At 39.1% G+C, this 18,789-nt stretch overlaps 4 protein-coding genes across 5 annotated transcripts; 3 read left to right on the plus strand and 1 right to left on the minus strand.

Moving 5' to 3' along the window:
* Positions 1–527: 527 nt before the first annotated feature.
* LOC113502217 (acyl-CoA-binding domain-containing protein 6-like) lies at positions 528–2,539 on the minus strand. 2 transcript variants are annotated; one of them, XM_026883689.1, is made up of 2 exons: positions 1,816–2,539; positions 528–1,476 (listed from the first exon to the last, which is right to left on the minus strand). In XM_026883689.1, exons 1-2 carry the CDS (start codon positions 2,446–2,448, stop codon positions 706–708), a joined length of 1,404 nt encoding a protein of 467 aa, XP_026739490.1. In that variant the 5' UTR covers positions 2,449–2,539; the 3' UTR covers positions 528–705. The 2 variants fall into 2 exon arrangements, with proteins under 2 accessions (XP_026739490.1, XP_026739479.1); XM_026883678.1 differs by having other exon boundaries at positions 528–1,911; positions 2,367–2,524.
* Positions 2,540–2,874: 335 nt separating this feature from the next.
* On the plus strand, positions 2,875–9,827 carry LOC113502224 (3-ketoacyl-CoA thiolase, mitochondrial). Its single transcript, XM_026883718.1, has 8 exons — positions 2,875–2,980; positions 5,896–6,062; positions 6,385–6,516; positions 6,949–7,213; positions 7,412–7,587; positions 7,953–8,147; positions 8,479–8,633; positions 9,441–9,827. Exons 1-8 carry the CDS (start codon positions 2,962–2,964, stop codon positions 9,520–9,522), a joined length of 1,191 nt encoding a protein of 396 aa, XP_026739519.1. The 5' UTR covers positions 2,875–2,961; the 3' UTR covers positions 9,523–9,827.
* Positions 9,828–11,067: 1,240 nt separating this feature from the next.
* Positions 11,068–14,586, plus strand: LOC113502233 (3-ketoacyl-CoA thiolase, mitochondrial-like). The gene is made up of 7 exons (XM_026883732.1): positions 11,068–11,802; positions 12,036–12,170; positions 12,309–12,573; positions 12,736–12,911; positions 13,116–13,316; positions 13,552–13,706; positions 13,967–14,586. The coding sequence occupies exons 1-7, from the start codon at positions 11,671–11,673 to the stop codon at positions 14,046–14,048; spliced, it is 1,146 nt and encodes a 381-aa protein (XP_026739533.1). The 5' UTR covers positions 11,068–11,670; the 3' UTR covers positions 14,049–14,586.
* Positions 14,587–14,677: 91 nt separating this feature from the next.
* Positions 14,678–18,560, plus strand: LOC113502219 (3-ketoacyl-CoA thiolase, mitochondrial-like). Its single transcript, XM_026883705.1, has 8 exons — positions 14,678–14,790; positions 15,771–15,937; positions 16,086–16,220; positions 16,308–16,572; positions 16,763–16,938; positions 17,332–17,532; positions 17,886–18,040; positions 18,364–18,560. Exons 1-8 carry the CDS (start codon positions 14,769–14,771, stop codon positions 18,443–18,445), a joined length of 1,203 nt encoding a protein of 400 aa, XP_026739506.1. The 5' UTR covers positions 14,678–14,768; the 3' UTR covers positions 18,446–18,560.
* Positions 18,561–18,789: the final 229 nt, after the last annotated feature.

Consider the following 18,789-nt stretch of genomic DNA (forward strand, 5'->3'; position numbering starts at 1 on the left):
CCCACGGTAATAATTTAGCTAAACAATTTTTTATAAATCAATCGTTGACTTCACAAATACCAAGGTATACACATTTTTAAGATACGCCTTTGTACATGTCTAACGGCTGGTTTGAATATTATTTATACCGATGAATTTGACTAGTAGAGAATTAGACAAACATTACGAAGAAACTATTTTTTAACGACAAAAAATGTACGAAAATGTCCTCGAATGTCTCTACTAGCAAAGTGCATTGATAGATACAATACTGAAAACGGCCGTTGGCTACCCTTGCCGAGGAGTGACGAGAATCAATAGAATTGCTTCAACCCTAGAGAGGTCTGAGTAAGCCTATAGCCTGTCACCTATGTAGGTAATGAAAGCAATTCTGTTGGTTAAGATTGTTGTGCTTTAATATCATACTGTAATATTTTCGTGCACTATTTGTATGCCTATTCTATTATTGTTTACTGCAAATGAATATAGAATATTTGTTAATTAATTGTTGATGTGTGGTGTGTATGGTTGGCAATAAAACAAACGAAAAATATTCAGTGTTTATTATTATGAATAACTACAAGAACCCAATGTTAATTCTAACTAAAAGTGGCATAGGAACTTTACAGATGCATGAATGTCTTTAAACTAAACTTATATTTTCGACTAAATAGAAAATTACATGACAGCCTTCCTGCCCCTGTAAAGTTCATAAGTCTTCTTATACTACTTAGCACCTTCCAGAAGTTTCTTTATTTCCTCATCTGCAGCTATGTCTAGTGGTGTGCAATCATCCTCATCTTTCAACAAAGAAGCTCCAGCATTTAATAACAACTTGGTTGACTCAACATGACCGCAGGATGCTGCATAGTGTAGTGCTGTTTGACCACTTTCATCAGTCATGTCGACGTTACACCCTCCATCTAACAGGGCTTGCAATGCTTTCGTGGCGTTTCTGTCTGCTGCCCAGTGCAGCGCTGTCAGACCATCGTCATCACTCTCATGACGCATTTCAGGGTGCTTGGCCAGCAGCTCCGTGATGCGGCCAGGGCAGTTCTCACGCGCGGCGTCCAGGATAGACAGCTCATTATGTATTAGTTCCGGTTCAGGAGATTTACGCATTGAAGACACCGCTACCCAGGCTTCTTTCATGCCATCATCCGATAGTTCTGTCAGTTCCGGAGCATACTTCTGCACTAGAACTATATATTTGTGCTTAGCTTCATCACTGGGCATATCGCCGAGAGCCCGCCAGGCGTCCCATTTCCTGCGGCCTCTACCATCCAGCCAGCCGGGCTTGGGTGTGTTACATTTCCCTTCAGTTCCTTGTTTGTAGAGGCCATACAGTTCTAAGAGTTGGGTGTTGTCTAACTTGCTGGTTAGTTTCCTGACATGGTCAGATGCTTTGCTAAAAGATATGTCTAAAGGAGACTGGTCATCATCAGAGAAATCTGAGTCGGGGTAATCTGGAAGTGCTTCAGCCATTGTAGATACTAACTATGACTGTCTGTTTAACTATTCTGAACTTGAACAGTTAAGTTCAATCCCTCTAGTGTATGCACTTGCTTGTTGGAGACATCTGCAGCAGCAGAGGGAGTTGCAAACTCTATGAAACCGTAACCTTTACTGAGACCTGTGGATCGGTCAAATACTACTCTAGCACTTTGAACTGGACCAAATTGGGAAAAGTATTCTTTGAGCTGACGATGACCTACTGTCCAGGGTAGATTGCCTACGTAGAGGCGAGCTGCTCTCGCTGTGCTGGCCATAACCTTAGACTGACACTATTTCAAGTAAATGCAAAGATCGGTCTCCCACCAACGCTCTGTAGTCGACACCTGAACTCTCACTCAAAGAGTCCAAGTCCAGAAGAGCTCCCTTCAGTCCCCACTTCTTCAGCAGAGCCTCAATGGACCAGTCCGCGCTGCGTTCCTGGTAAGAACATAAAAATCGCCCGTCAGTGCCGTCTAACAGGTAAGCTACAGTCGATAAGACTTCCTCAAACTGAGAGGGTTCGTAAAAACAGTCTGATGCTAGTAACAAATCTACGGGTCTTAAGGCATGAACCTCCGATAAGAACAAGCCCCAAGCTAATCCAAGGATCTTTACGTCTCTATTAGGGACGAGGCCGTTGGCTTCGCAGCACGCAGATAGGTGCCTCAGGGAGCGCGGTAAAGCGACGCTGTCAGTGAGCGTAACACGGGCGCCGCACTTGGCGGCTAAGATTCCTGGTAGCCCTGTGCCGCAGCCGAGCTCCAGGACGCGGAGCCCGCGTAAATGTCGCCTTTGAGTCCACAAATACCAAGCTAATAGCGGCGCCGACGGCCACGTGTAGAACGAGTAGCCAGCCGTGAGAAGCTCTGGTATGACTATCTCCAAATATTCACCTCGAGTGTCGCCGTTAGTCGAAGACTTCCCACGAAACACAAACTTCTTCAGTTGGCCACTCACAGATCTACCATCGCTCATTGCATAAGCATTATTTGCGATAAATAAAGGAATTAGTTTTTCTATGCTGTCGAGAATTCAGCCGTCAGAATTAGTGTTGCTAGTAAATCGAGCTAAACTTGGACATCTCAGATATTCAAAAACATTTTTTAGGCTTCTATGTGGCGTGATTGGTACATTCATCTATAGATATGTGTTTTGAACATTATTATATGTTCGCAAAACAGACTTTTTTGATTGAATTTGTTTTTTTAATTTATACGTTGTTAAATTAGGGTATCGATTTCGCTCCTAAACGTAAGGAAATATTTTATTTCTTGTAACACTGACTCGTTCAATTATCAGCAAATCATTCAATTATTTTTTTCTTATCAACTTGTTCAATCGGTCTACACAAAGAAGACACAAAGCATACATGAACATTATGAAAATAATTGGTTCCATGTTCACTCATTCATAGAGAGAGTCGTGTGTGGTTGTGTGACGTGTTTCTAATTTTTTTAATAATATTTTTTATAATATAATAATACAAAAATGTCTGTAGCAGCAAAAGGTGAGACGATTTAATCGACAATTTTTTACCTAAAACCTTATAAAATTATAGAAATTTGCAAAATGACGACGGGGTCAAACTCCAAAGTTTGATCAAGTTTGACAAACAACTTTGATCTGTGAAATTACAATAATTATTTTAGTCTGTAATAATGATTTAATTATGTAATTGATCAAAATGTTTATCAATGTCATGAGGTCAGTGACCGGCGTGTGCGCAACTTTTTATCCACTTCTTTAGTTTTAATAGGGTTGTCTAAAGTCCGATTCAGCATGCAACATTGGAGTTGTGCATTTATTTTATTGCTTATTATTATTATTATTTATTCATTAATTGTTAGAAATCATTTTGTGTTTAGGTACCCAGGAGAAAAAAAATCAGAATGTTTTTAAGGTCCGACATTTATTTTAAGAATGAATTTTTATAATGTATGCTATAGCGATATCATTATTAGATTACTTTACCAAAGCACGTATATTTTTCTTTTACCCAATTTTATAAAATTTCGACCCATACTTATTGCGGATAAACTAAACGAAAAGGCACCTTTATAGAGCCCAAAACATGACCTTGAAAAGTTTGAACTAGCTATTAGGCGGGTATGCGGAATATGGCGAAAAGGAATTAAATTGAACTATAAACTAAAACCGCGCCCCCGGCAACAGATGGGGGAAAGTTATAAACGCTTATCAAATTGCAACCACCCTCCCACTGGCGAATATAAGGGGAGATGGGGAGGGGGTATATATCTAGACTCTAATTGCTTCTTAATAAAATAGAGAAAACCTCAAAGAACATTATCTAATATGGTCATTGTTTACTAAGCTAGTTTAACCAGCGCGGCGTCAAGTCCTCTCTGTCCTTCGCATTAATTAATCCCCCACTGAACCACCCTAATGAAGTAATGTGAATTCGGGCAGGCAGTGGTGCAGGTCTACAAATTGCAGAACAAATCGAAAACAGTCTGCGATTATTATTTCCCCCAAACAATACTGCATTTTCAAATCGTTCCTGTTCTTTAAGCGTACTAAATACTTACTTACTAAAAAAATCGATTCCCTTCGGGCTTTCACAAACATTTATGTGCACAAGACATAGAACAAGCATTCAGGATCACAGATACACTAGTCCTGTGCGGGATTGAACCCACAAGACGATGCCACAGAACATTTAAAGAAGGAACCTGCTTTATACGTTCTGTGATCTGTGCAGTCTACATCTATATTTCAATCATAATTGTATTTCTTCTAGTACCTAATATTCAAATTATTTTCAAGCACGAATAGAGCAAAGTTGCTTTGTGATTATTATTGTTGCCAGGCCTCCTTGCTATCAAAATATCTAATCAACGAGTTTCATATTCGTTCATATTTTGTGATCACATATTACTTGTACTTTTGTAGATTAGATATATGTATTTTTAATCGACAAAAAGGGTAGGTTACAACACTAGGCTAGTATCGTCCAACTTCACTATTTTAGTTAAAAATAAATAGAGCATAATAGCTGATGATTCTATCATCTCTTGCAAAACATAGGTGTTCTTAAAAGATTTTGTGTCACGTTTTGTATTGTAAGTAGGTGCTTACTTAATAACAAGGCAAATTTCGCAAAAATGTCTTAAAGTCTTTAGAAGTATTGGCAATCAATATAACAATAAAGACAATTATAACGGAATATTCTAATTATAAATTTCAATTACATAAGAATCGTACTGAGTATAAAATATAGGTATGTTTGTATCTAGGTATCTACTTATACATATACTAAGTATGGGGCGGTGATGTTGTTGAGCTCATTAAAATAAATTGAAACGAACGATCACTGTACGATCGATGCCAAATGTTGTGATAGGTCAAGGGAAACATTTTTAGTTCATTAACACATACCTAGATCTTTCACCGATGTAACTTTCCACGTCTTATCCTATCGAGAGATATTTCGAATGATTCACGTGCGCAAAGGCACTGAAACTTAGAAGAAGTGTATAGGTGTTTAGGAATCACACAAATGCTTGTCATATCCGAGGATCGCAGCAGCCATAGGTCGTGCACTAGTGGTCATACTGGTCATTTACATGGTGAGCTGACCTAGCTTTCTGTGCAGTTAATAAGACGAGAACTAACGACAACTGAAATATTATGATGACTTGGTTGGTAATCCGGGACTATCTATTTTATTTACGAAAAAAATAGTAATTTAATCATCGTGCGACGTTAATGACATTGAAAGTATAAAGGAGTAATGATCTTCGTTAAGCTACAATTGTACTAATGAAATAAATAATCTTAGTCCAAAGTCCAACATACCTTTACTTGTTGTTTACAAGAGATAAAACCGACAAAATAAGTATGATGGTGATAGCAGGTAGGCATGGATTAAACATACTATAAATGTTTAATAATATATAATCCCAGAATGTTATGCCTTCAGGTGAAACTAATAAATAACTTCGAGTAAAATGTTATCATTTAGTTACACTGATAATATAAAATATCAACTAAGATGGATTTTCCACAATTACCGGTACGTTAAAATGGCTGAAGACAGTTCAATGGGATTAGGCACACATAGTTTTCGTAGTTTTGTTTTTACGTTTGGGTACTTATTATTGTCCAAATAGCGTCTCAGAAGCCGAAAAGGAGAGAATTGAGAGAATGTTACTGTTCAGAAAACTGGTCGATTGTATTCTATGGCCACAAATCGAATTAAATAAATATCTACGTAACACGAATTTTTACAAATAGTACGCTCAAATAAGTCTGAAACATAAAACTTATTCTCAAAAAATTCTGCCCAAGAAGAAAAATTAAAGCACGACGCGCAGTAGTAAATACTGCGACGACCTTAAAGAATCGACGCCATATTATGAAGGCAGTAGAAGGCAATCTGTTATATCCTCTACGTGTATCCAGGTATCTTCATCGTGGGTGCCAAGCGCACGCCATTCGGTACGTTCGGCGGCGTGTTCCGCAACACATCGGCCACTGAGCTGCAGACCATCGCGGCCACCGCGGCCCTCAAGGAGGCTGGAGTCGCCCCCGACAAGGTTGACACTGTCGTCGTGGGACAGGTCATGTCGGTAAGTAACCAAGACCTCACAATCTAAAAGGAAGAAAAAGACTATGCCAGGATAATTAGTTTTTACAAATTACCAATTGAACAACGCAGGGAATTTTACTTTTCGCTACCAAGGCAACCGATCTTCGTTCTATAATATGGTCTTTATGTCCATTAATTAGATGGTTAGTGGAAAAAAAAGAGAAAAGTTGCAGGTTTTGTCAGATTGAAGATGCAGAAAGTAGACCGTAGATTCCCCAAATTACGTTCAAACTTTGATGATAAGTCTTGCTATACAATCGAAATATTTCTTCTGCTAATTCAAAGCTTTGTGTTTTGGGCAGGCATCTCAAACCGACGGTATCTACACACCCCGCCACGCCGCCCTGAAGGCCGGTATCCCCAAGGAGAAGCCCGTGCTCGGTGTAAACAGGCTCTGCGGCTCCGGCTTCCAGTCCGTCGTCAACAGCGCACAGGTAACTTGTCTCTCCGGCTCTATTTATTATACGAATGAATATTAAAGGATTACGTTACTTTGTCACTTCTCAGGTAAGCATGCAGAAAACTTTTGCTCACTTTTATTAATCAACTAGCTGTTGCCCGCGACTTCGTCCCCGTGGGTAGAAGATATAAGTTATGATTTAAACCCGCCCTGTTTTTTTTTTCACATTTTTCATTGTATCTTCGCTCCTATTAGTCGCAGCGTGATGGTTTAGCCTAAAGCCTTCCTCGATGAATGGTCTATTCAACACAAAAAGAATGTTTCAATTTGGACCAGTAGTTCCTGAGATTAGCGCGTTCAAACAAACAAACCAACTCTTCAGCTTTATGTATTAGTATAGAGAACTCTTCAGCTTTTTATATTAGTATAGATTAACTTCAATATAAATCGAGGGCCTTTCTTCTAGGACATCCTTACCGGCGCTGCCAAGATCTCTCTCGCTGGTGGTGTTGAGAACATGTCACAAGCGCCCTTCGCGGTCAGGAACGTGAGGTTCGGCACCATGCTGGGTTCTAGCTATGCCTTCGAGGACACCCTCTGGGCCGGTCTTACTGACTCCTTCTGCGGCCTCCCCATGGGCATGACTGCTGAGAAGCTGGGAGCACAGTTTGGCATTACCAGGGATGAGGTCGACAACTTCGCTCTAAGGTCCCAGCAGAGGTGGAAGGCGAGTGAGTATTTAGAGATATTCTGTAAAATTATTATTTAGACCTGGAAGTTATTTTTTAGTGATTGGTTTTATATGGACTAGATTAAGACTTAATTGCTGCACTGTACCCAGGCTCATAAATCTTCGACCAACAAAATTTCTTCAATACCAAGTTATTTTTCCAAACCTTCTTTTTCAACCACATTTTATCATTTGAAAGGCCACGACGCCGGCGTGTTCAAGGGCGAGCTGGCCCCCGTGACGCTGACCATCAAGAAGAAGGAAGTCAAGGTGGAGACTGATGAGCACCCTCGCCCGCAGACCACCATCGAGGGGCTCAAGAAGCTGCCCCCCGTCTTCAAAAAGGAGGGAATCGTCACCGCTGGAACTGCTTCCGTAAGTTTAACTGATATTTTCGTAAAGATGTTTGGTTGTGTTTTCCTTTTGCAAAGGTTTAATCAAAACTGACTTGGTGCCTCATATCTTTTCCCAAATCTACATACATACAAAAATAAAGTAATACGATAATTGAAATTGATGCTATTGCTTGATTATTTTATAGTTACACAACACTGACAACTTTAATAAACTGGTATTTTAAACCTAATACCTACACTTAATACTTTTATAAGCCACCTGGATTAAAAAATAGGATATTATTTATCCCTATTTTATCTATTAGGTCACTAGTAGATAGTAGCTGGCAGTCCCTGGCAACATCTAGAGTATACAATTATTATACTACCGTCTTCGTCCCTCAGGGTATCAGCGACGGCGCTGGTGCCATCGTGCTAGCTGGTGAGGAAGCGGCCAAGAACCTCAAGCCCCTCGCTCGGCTGGTGGGCTGGTCCTACGTGGGAGTCGACCCCAGCATCATGGGCGTCGGCCCCGTGCCCGCCATCGAGAACCTGCTCAAGGTCACCAAGCTGACCCTCAACGACATCGACCTGATCGAGGTGAGATAAGAATGTTGTTTTATCTTTATCTGTGTTTATTTTTGAATTTAGTGATAAGACTCTAAGATGCAAAGTTGTGGTTGGTCACACAGTATTTGATATTGTATTTTTGTATGGAAAGAAATAATTTGATTATTGATTTTTGGTCGAAAGGTTGAAAAAAAAATGAAAACTTCCAATTGTGAATAACTTAATAATAGTGAAAACAGCCTGTATCCGAGTGTTACCCAAATTCTCAAAACCTTTAAACTAATTTGTCTCAAACAATATTAATATCTTCTAATCCAAACATGACAAAAACTTGGATAATTACTTAACACATCTCCTCCAGATCAACGAGGCGTTCTGCGCTCAGACCCTTTCGTGCGCGAAGGCCCTGAAGCTGGATGTGGAGAAGCTGAACGTGAACGGTGGAGCCACCGCCCTCGGACACCCGCTCGGAGCCTCCGGATCCCGGATCACCGCGCACCTGGTCCATGAGCTCAGGTCAGTACCATAAGACAAATATTAAAAAAAGAAGTTAAAAAATTTTGTTACATTCATTTCATTTAAAGTTAAATGAAAATAGGGATTGTTATAATATGAGGATAGTGATAAATTAATAGATTTTAAAAAACTTAATATCCACGTTTTTAACGACGTCCACTCGATTCAAATTTTATAAAATCGGTCCAGCCGTTTTTAAAGTTGTATGTTGCGTTGTCGTCGGGCTTGAAGCTACCCTGAAAATTTCAGCCTACACTTTATCGGGAAGTGCTTCAAAATTGAGTTACAAAAGTCCAACTAACAACAAACAAGAAAGTGAGTGTATAGTGAGAAAAAAGTGGGAAAAAATTTAATGAAGATAGGGATTGTTATTATATGAGGATAGTGATAAAATTTCTTTTGTGCTCTTGAATTTTGACCACATACGATACCGGCCTGTAGGCTAAGGTACAAAAAAATACTACTAAACAAAAGGACCATTGATTCCCACGCTTCCTTGTGTTATTTACCTTCACAGTTTGTCCATGGTCAGTACTGTCTTAGAATAGTCAGAAAAGTAATTGTTTAAGTAATTCGTAGGCATTCATTATTTGCAAAATGCTGCTCATTACTTCCTAGTAAACGTTCTCTTAGGTTTGTTTAATATTTCATCTCGTTATTGAATGAGATTAAAGGTAATCGGTTTATTCTTAACTTACACGGCACAATGCACATAGACTTTAACGTAAGGCGTTAGAGTCCCTTTTACTCAAATATTTTTAGGTTACTTTTGGACTTGCTACTAAGGATTTTCTTTTCTGTCCACAGACGCCGCGGTCTTAAGCGTGGTATCGGCTCAGCTTGCATCGGTGGAGGACAGGGCATCGCCCTCATGATCGAGGTCGTCTGAACAACTGAACCAGTGACCGAGTGAACATAAAGAATGAATGAGTGAACCTAATCAAAGAACTTTACATAATTTCCAAGCGAATTTGACCGTTGAAATTCGTTCACGGATTGTACATAAGTCTATTTTATATATAAACATGTATTTCGTCCCTGTGTTTGTATGTCTACGCCGTTAATCAAATATTTACCAACGTGTACATACATGCGTTATATCAAATTGTAACCTAAGTCAATAATATTTTGATAGCGTTTATTTTAAGGAGTATTATCTTTTGGAGGTTATTTAATTATATGTTACAAAGAAAATACTGTTTTTTTATTTACAAATCCTATTCATCATGGGAGAATTTACTTCTTCGATATAAAGCGTCACCACTTAGTTATATCCATAACTATGTCCCATTGGTTGGTAAAGACCCCTTAAATCTCTTCATAATTTCCTGGATCGATGTTTTGATCATTTATAAAGCTGATAAACACCTATAGAGGATTGCTTACTTTCAAGGTACAAGTTATAAAAAAACGCTTCAATTCCGGCATTGCGTAATCATGCGCATGTGCACCCATCGAGTTAATCCAGCTATTTATCTGGCTATTAAGTAATTGAAAGTTTACCTAAATAAATAATGCCCTAAGAGTTCACCTCTAGTGATATGCTGGGAGGGAAATATTTCCAAACGTTTTCACGTAGGTAGGTATGTATTTTTAGTCATTCTTTTTTTTAAATTCGCGTTTCTCGCTATAAAAAACACGTGCACAAAGAAACCCAAACTCAGAAAAAGCGCTCCTGGATAAGACTTGTCCTACGCGGGGATCGAACCCGCGACACGTCGCGCTCATTGGATTTAAAGAAAGAAGAAGAAGAAGAAAATAACTTTTATTACGTGCTTGTGACCCAGAAATACATAAGGACGAATTGTACAAAATTGAGACATTAAGGTAAGAATATGCGTCGCAAACACGCAATACGATTTGGCGTGGTGACCTTGATTTGGTAGTCAAACGGTCATGCATGGAGGTCTGGCAGTCAAAATGTGCTTTACTCGACTGTGTCCACTTATCTGCTGTACCAAGTTTTCTATTCTGAGACCAGATTAGCTAAAAGTTTAATTGAATAATATCAATGATGTAACTGTCTTTTTTTGCCCCTGCAGCACTGCTCGAAGCGACAAGTAAACGATGGAGGATATTGATCTGGATGAGGTTGTAATACGTTCAGCGTTGTACAAGTGCTACATAAAGCCAGACTTAAGCAAGCATTCGTGAATGGTACAGAGGATAGAACCCTCAACGCGTCGCCCTCAGTAGTTTCGCGTGGTGACCTCTCGACTATCCGTGCAGTCTCTAAAACTCTAAACACACTATAATACTTTTTTGCAGTCGCCAACATATTAAGAGAGCTATTGCGGCGATCTCGAGTGCAGGTGGTCAGGGCTGATGATCGAAGTCTGACGATGTTGGACTCTTTGTCTCCACTAACTACTAACTCTTATCAGTATTATGGTAGAAATTAAAATTGTTGAGCATTTGTTTTTGTGAGACCTATATATTTTTAGACATAGTTACGTTTAGATATGTTTTAAAATAGTTTATGTAAGTGCGTTCATGGCGTGAACTTGTGAAGACCAAGGTTTTTCAAACAAGGTCTTGGAAACAAAGCAAGATTAACGCGAATCTTAGATTACCACTATTTGTGGTTTGAATATGCAGTATTTGAAAAAGATAACAACCTGTAGCAATGGTAACCTTAGTAAAGCCACTGTGTCCCAGTATGTTGCCTGCGTGAGATTAATATTCAAATTATCTGTGTCTACTCGGGTTTTGCATTTCAACAAAACTAATAATAGTTTTTGTCAGTCGTTCTTGAAACACTCTTTTTCCTTCCTCTTGATCCAAAAATTAATTTAAACAATCAGTTCCTGAAAATGGCAGTCTTATTGAATAAGGGTAAGTCTTACATACGATTATCTAATAGGTTTACATCATACATGCGTAAAGCCAATTCTTTACAGAAATAAATTCAATTTCCTTAAGCATAACTTATAATACGTTTCCTTGACTCAATTTATTTTACTTCAAAACATATTTAGTGTCTCGTTTTGACAATATTTCAGGTGTTTTCGTAGTAGCGGCTAAGCGCACGCCGTTCATGAAAATGGGCCGAGCATTCAAAGATGTCCACCCTTCAGAATTGTTCGCTGCCGCCGCAAGAGTTGCCTTCAGAGACTGCGGACTATCTCCTAATGTAGTGGACACTGCTAACGTGGGACAAGTTTATACGGTATGCCAGCAGAGTTTGGAAGATATGATATCCAGACTATGAAATTTAGCCTTTTTCATATTTTTACATAAGGTACAGATGTGCGAAATACATAGAGTAAGTATAGGTACCCACTTACTCTCTTAACCAGTTTTTGTGGGACCACTATCACAAAAAGGAGCCGTATAGCATCAGGGATATTTGTAATATTTATTTCATTTAGGTATTCAGTAGCTTCATTTTGTCTGTATTAGATAAGTGGATCAGCAGACGGAGTGCTGACTCACCGACACTCTGCTCTGAGGTCAGGTGTGCCTTACGAAACTCCCGTTTTAGGAGTAAACCGGCTATGTGGCTCTGGTTTCCAAGCTATTATAAATAGTGCACAGGTAATTATAACTTTGTAAATCTTTTGAATCCTTCTATTCCATCAAGGCATTTTTTTAATAACTATGTGATTACATAGTAAACACTTAAAAACAGACCAGAATGATTATGCCTATACTGACAAAAAGATACGTTTTTAGGATATTCTCTTAGGAGCGGCGGAAATATCATTAGCTGGTGGGACGGAGAACATGTCAGCCATTCCATACGTAGTGAGAGGCGTTCGTTTTGGATCCCACTTCGGAAAACCTATTGACTTTGAAGACCACTTAAAAGCCGGCTCCGTGGACTCATATTGCAACTTTACAATGGCTCAAACTGCAGAGAACTTAGCTGAAATTTATGGAATAACGCGGGAACAGGCGGACGAGTTCGCTTTTAGGTCCCAAATGAAGTGGAAAGCTGGTTTGTTTTTCCTTAACCATTTTACTTCCTATTTAACCTTACTTACCTTATAAAAAGCGATTAGTTTACTTTTGCATACCTAGCCTGTAGGTATGCGAAAGTTGTCCAGTTTAAATCAACGAAGTTCGTGGGAAGGTTAACGTTTGTACAAAATATTCCAAGGTTACGAAGCCGGTGCTTTTGAAGCTGAGATAGCACCAGTGACGGTGGTTATTGACGGGAAAGAAGTGACAGTGATGAAGGATGAGCATCCTCGCCCGAACACCACGATGATGTCACTCAGTCAACTGCCGGTACTTTTCAGAGAGGGTGGCGTAGGCACTATTGGGAATTCTACGGTAAGTACCTTCATTACCAACCTAATTTGTTATTTGTATTAGTTATAATAAGAGGTCTTAACAGAACCGTAGCTGAATGCTTAAAGCGATGACTGGTTTCGAGAGGAGTTTTGCTTAGTAATTGGACAAAATAGTCTAGGAAAAAAGTTTCAATAACATTATAACAGGTGTTGAACGTAATCGTACCTAATTACTAATTTAAAGGGTGTCAATGATGGCGCTGCAGTTCTTATCCTTGCAAGCCAGGAAGCTATAAGGACACATGACTTAACTCCGCTGGTGCGAGTCGCAGGCTGGTCGGTTGCCGGTGTGGAGCCAAGAGTCATGGGCCTCGGACCGGTGCCGGCCATCAGACAGCTGCTGGGGGCGGCTGCCTTAACAATGGATGATATGGATATGATTGAGGTGACTATGTCTATGTCAGCAAACAGGGTGCACACACTGCACACTTGATGTACACCAAGATTTCTCTTTAAACTGACATTCGTAGCACAATTGAGTTTCGTAGCAAGTTGACGTTAATAGCACATTTATGGCTCGTAGCACAATCGAGGTTCATTGCATACTTGAGATGCGTTTCAAATTTGACGTTCGCAATCCTGATATTTATGACGCAATTTTACTTTTGCTTTTTTACCAGATTAACGAACAGTTTGCAGCCCAAGCCCTGGCTAGTGTAATAGAACTGAATGTAGACCAGGACAAGCTCAACGTGAACGGAGGAGCCATAGCGCTGGGCCACCCTGCAGGTGCCTCTGGGGCCAGAATAGCTGCACATCTTACACATGAGCTAAGGTAAGTATACACTACCAAACCTGACTCTTGTGTACTATTTTGCGCCATGTTTTAAACGCTAGAGAATTTTTCACTAGAGATCTGCTGGACACGCCCTACTTTTTTTTACAGAGCATTTATCGCAGCGAGTCGCCATATTCGCAATCATATTATGTATAGATAGTCATAGCTTTCGATTGAGAAGATAGTACTCTTACTTTACCTCTATAGTATAATAGAGATATACATTGTCCATTATTTTTTTGATTATTTTGTTGTAGGCGCCGCCATCTGAAACGCGGTATTGGGTCAACATGCATCGGCGGCGGTCAAGGGATAGCCATGTTAATTGAAACTGTATAACTGTTCTGTTCAAAACAATGCAATCTTGCTTAAATCTCTTGGTATCTTATCTTAGTTTTTATTAAACACCTTCATGGGGCACGTCGATTTAAGATACGTTAGCAAAAAGTCGAATGATAAGGCCCTAGGAGCCTTCTATAGGTTCCTTTTTTATTTTTCTATAGATTTTTACGGTGAGACTCTTGTACTACGGAATTTAATCATTCGCAAACATTCAAGTTACATGCACAAAGTGCTTAAAGAAATAGTTGCAGTTCTGGAAGTACCACAATTGTAGCAGTAGTGGAGAACACGACACGCGCCGCTTCACCCATACGTAGAATTATATCTTTTCTGAGATCCTATAAAAAAACTACACAATTTTTTTGTTGCTTTTCATTAAACTCGTGAAAATTCTAGATAAGCGTACAAAGTACAAAAATATTTTTTGTATTAACAGTACATTATTAACGATACCGAGGTACGACTATATAAATAACTAAATATAAATATTAAAGACCAGTTTAACTTTCATCTACGAATTAAAAACGGGTTTTCGCTCCGCACTTTGGACGGACTTTCAGTCTGTTATCAATCACTTACGAAGCGAGCGTTGTGAATCTAATAAAATCCACAAAGATACTATAATCTTTGAAGCCGGTAACAAAGTGGATTTTCTGTTTTACAAGCAGTGTTTATAGATAGCGTGGTCGGTATCGACGTGTTACATTAAGAATTAAAATGGCGGTTGCATTAAATAAAGGTTGGTATTATTGTTTTATTTCGTTTATTTTTACGGCATTTTTTTATGCCTTTCTTGTTTGTTTGAATGTAGGTGTTTTATGAGGTTGAGGTTAGGAAATATAAAATGGATTGTTGGCAATATTCATGAGAATTTAGATTAACGTGTACCTAATATTAAATCATACTTTTGAATGAATGAGTGTATTTTAAAACGATTAAATAAAACTAAAAAGGTACTTATTATTATGTTATCTGTCTATGCATTAGAAGTTGACGATGATATACCCACTCTATATATTGTAGGTATTATAATATTAAATATTAAAAACACCAAAGTACTCATTAAATAACAAAAGCCGACACATTTCGCTCAAATTTTCTTTAAATTTATTCTTATGATGACAAACACTGTTTACAAGGTTACGAACCTAGTGAAATCAATAGTTTATCGAATTTGAACCTTATTTCACAGTCACAAGGACTAAACGTCAAAGAACGGACTTACATTGTTGAGGTCAATGTCCACATTATAATCAACAGAGGAGTATATTCACTCTGTGTACATTATAGAAACATAGTAGCATAGATATTTCTATGTTTATTGATTTATGGAAGACATTGATTTATATAGAAGAAGACTATACATATATATATATATTTGATAAAATATAATACTTATATATTTGTACAATGTCGTCTGTTTTTTTAGGTATTATTAGATACCTATAATAATGTGATATTCTTAGAAAATAGTTAGTTCCAATGCAGAAATTTTCTATTTGCTATCTACTCGAAAATCACAACGAAGATGTAAAATTATCATAATCATCTTCTCATAATAGATTAACCTTGACTTGACGCTAATAGTATTTTAATTATCAACACCTAAATTTTTTGCTCAACGCCCGTAGATCAGTTTCCTTGGAACTATTTGCAATGACTTACTCCACAGCAGATTTTACAGCATCCACTTTTGTGACTATTATGTTCGACCTTTAGGGATCTTCATAGTAGCGGCGAAACGTACGCCTTTCGGCAAATACGGAGGTGCCTTCAGAGACGTGTTCCCAGCAGACCTGCTGGCTGTGGCCGCTAAGGATGCACTGAAAGCCGGCAATGTAGCCGCCGAAGTTGTTGATACCGTCAACATCGGACAGGTTTATGGGGTAAGTCCAATTAACTGATTTATAATTGAGCTTTTCTTTCCATCGCCTATTTCAGTTGCTGCCAAAATATTACCAACTACAAGAAATCAGGGTTGCATAGCTTACTATTTGGTATGAATGTGTGCTTTTATTACATTTCCGATTTCAGGTGAGTGGTTCATCAGATGGTGGTCTAGCGCCCCGACACGCCTCCATCAAGTCTGGCATCCCTATTGATAAGCCAGCTCTGGGTGTCAACAGACTCTGCGGCTCCGGCTTCCAAGCTGTTATCAACAGTGCTCAGGTATGACTTTTAGTTAGATACCTAGTTGCTATATAAAACTACCGTAACATTCGATATTAGTATAGTATCAAACGTTTTTGGTTTCAGGACATCTTAACTGGAGCTGCCCAAGTTTCTCTAGCTGGTGGCACAGAGAACATGTCGGCAGTGCCCTACGTTGTCAGAAACGCTCGCTTTGGAGTACCCTTAGGTGTCAAAGTGCCTTTCGAAGATGTCTTGACTTCGTCTTCCTTGGACACTTTCTGCAACTTCACAATGCCACAGACTGCTGAGAACTTGGCCGAGAAATATGGACTCCAGAGGCAGGAGGTCGATCAATACGCACTGCAATCCCAGCAAAGATGGAAAGCAGGTAAAGCTGCTTGGTCATAACTTTCTATTCATTTTGGTTACTTTTGGTTCTTAAAAGCAGACCCTGCTTCTAAACCTAGCTGAGCTTTCTTTAATGCGCCTCTTTTTTATCTGCATTCAACGCCGCAAAATGCCGGTTTGGCAAATCTGGATCCGAATATATTAACCAACCATCATCTCACGACTTCCAGCTCACGACCAGGGTGTGTTTAAGTCGGAAATGTCCCCGGTCACGGTGAAGGTCAAGAAGCAGGAGAAGGTGGTAGAGGTGGACGAGCACCCGCGCCCCGATACCAACAGCGACATGCTGAGCAAGCTGCCCGTGCTGTTCCGGAAGGGAGGCGTCGTCACTGCAGGAAACTCTTCCGTAAGTTGTACCACACAAATCTCATATTTGAATGAGCCTATCGCCATCCAATGACGATCGTGCGAATACCCCGACAATGCGGGTTTTATAGATATAATGAGAAATACTTAATAATGGTCAATTTAGACACATGTTTCTGTTTACCAAATTAAATCATTCTTGAAAAAAATACAATAAAGCCATTACTCATTAAAGCAATTATTTATAGCCCTATTATTTAAAAAAAAAACAAGTTTTAATATTTTTGTATAACAGTTTCTTCTAAAATTTTTGTAACGATCGTGCGAAGCTGTCTAGTTTTAAAACACTCTTTTAGGGTGCTAAAAGCTCTATGCGACTTACTCGAATATTATTAAATGATTTACTCGAATATGATTTTTATTTGTATTATAGGGTGTTAACGACGGCGCTGGAGCTATTATCCTGGCGACTGAAGAGGCAGTAAAGCAGCACAACCTGACTCCACTGGTGCGTCTGCTCGGCTGGTCGTTCGTGGGTGTGGACCCCGCCGTCATGGGCATCGGACCAGTGCCAGCAATACAGTCCCTGCTGCAAGCCACGGGACTCAAGCTTGATGATATTGATATGGTTGAGGTAAATCTATGGAAATGTCGTCTTTGTTGATCTTACGTAAACGCACATTTGAAAACGGTAACGATAACTCTAAGACGATACAACCGATTTCTCAAAATCCTACCAACTGAAACTAAAACTGTCAAAATTGCACTTTTACTTACTCCGTGAGATATCTACAACAGTTTCCAGTCACTCCCTTGAGGGAAGAAATAGGTAGTGTCAGACTTTTACTGAATAAACCTGAACCGACGTGCTACGTTCCGCGTTTTTGTGCCAGAATTATGGCAATGCGTTGCAATCCTTAATACAAAGTTTACAGTCAGCCTACCAACGTGTTACATAGTCTTCACAATTATTTCTTTACTTTTTAGATCAACGAAGCCTTCTCAGCTCAGACTTTAGCGTGCGCCAAGGAGCTAGGTTTGGACCAAAGCAAGTTGAACGTTAACGGTGGAGCTATCGCTATGGGCCACCCAGTGGGCGCGTCTGGGGCTAGGATCACTGCACATCTCGCTCATGAACTCAGGTTACTATAATAATTAAGATAAGAAACAATTCTACTTACTACTGCCTAATAATAATTAGACTTCGCGGATTGCAGAAGTATTGCTCACCATGCCGAATCAATTATAGGATAAGCATTTGTGTGATCTACGAATGCTTGCTCTGTTGTGGTGTCTGTGCACATGACTTGAATTTTTGTGAAACCCCCGCGGCACTAGGATTAAATTCTCTTCTGGTGACTTCAATCAATTAAGCCTTTCGGTCCAGTGCTTGACATAGGCCTTCCCTATGTTAAGGAAGCCTTTGTTAGCCAAAAAATAACTAATAATTTATAAATTGTTTCAGACGCCGTGGACTGAAGAGAGGCATTGGATCAGCTTGCATCGGAGGAGGACAAGGAATCGCTCTCCTTCTCGAGACTGTTTAAATCTTTCATATACTATTAAAATGCAAGACTGTAAACACATGACGTAAAATAACAACATTTTCGTCTGATTGTATTTATTTTTTAACAAATCACTTGTAAATAATTGTGAATATTATAATTATTTTTGTTACTTTGTTTTTTTTTTTTACCAACACTATTTGCATTTTCCTGCTTCCTTCTTTCATCTTTTCACCTCAGCTAGAACTCACTCAGAAGTTTATACCGACTTTTTCAACATTTTTTTATCCAGGACGAGTCTAAAACATCAAGATAAGAGTTCAAACAGACAGAGGCACAAAAGACCCTAACTGAGACCAGAGATCAAGTCTCATAAAGTTTACAAC

The sequence above is a fragment of the Trichoplusia ni genome, chromosome 2 (genome assembly GCF_003590095.1).
Source record: "Trichoplusia ni isolate ovarian cell line Hi5 chromosome 2, tn1, whole genome shotgun sequence".
NCBI classification, from domain to species: Eukaryota; Metazoa; Arthropoda; class Insecta; order Lepidoptera; family Noctuidae; genus Trichoplusia; species Trichoplusia ni.

Bases quoted from the DNA above. Each gene is read 5' to 3' on its own strand.
- LOC113502219 (XM_026883705.1), top strand. From the start codon at position 14,769: ATGGCGGTTGCATTAAATAAAG. The intron at 17,533-17,885 runs GTAAATCTATGG...TTTACTTTTTAG, and splicing joins ATGATATTGATATGGTTGAG to ATCAACGAAGCCTTCTCAGC. The intron at 18,041-18,363 runs GTTACTATAATA...AAATTGTTTCAG, and splicing joins CATCTCGCTCATGAACTCAG to ACGCCGTGGACTGAAGAGAG.
- LOC113502224 (XM_026883718.1), top strand. The intron at 6,517-6,948 runs GTAACTTGTCTC...CCTTTCTTCTAG, and splicing joins CCGTCGTCAACAGCGCACAG to GACATCCTTACCGGCGCTGC. The intron at 7,588-7,952 runs GTAAGTTTAACT...TTCGTCCCTCAG, and splicing joins TCACCGCTGGAACTGCTTCC to GGTATCAGCGACGGCGCTGG.
- LOC113502217 (XM_026883689.1), bottom strand. From the start codon at position 2,448: ATGAGCGATGGTAGATCTGTGAGTGGCCAACTGAAGAAGTTTGTGTTT. The intron at 1,477-1,815 runs GTCGACTACAGA...AGACAGTCATAG, and splicing joins CTTTGAGTGAGAGTTCAGGT to TTAGTATCTACAATGGCTGA.
- LOC113502233 (XM_026883732.1), top strand. From the start codon at position 11,671: ATGAAAATGGGCCGAGCATTCAAAGATGTCCACCCTTCAGAATTGTTC. The intron at 13,317-13,551 runs GTGACTATGTCT...CTTTTTTACCAG, and splicing joins ATGATATGGATATGATTGAG to ATTAACGAACAGTTTGCAGC. The intron at 13,707-13,966 runs GTAAGTATACAC...ATTTTGTTGTAG, and splicing joins CATCTTACACATGAGCTAAG to GCGCCGCCATCTGAAACGCG.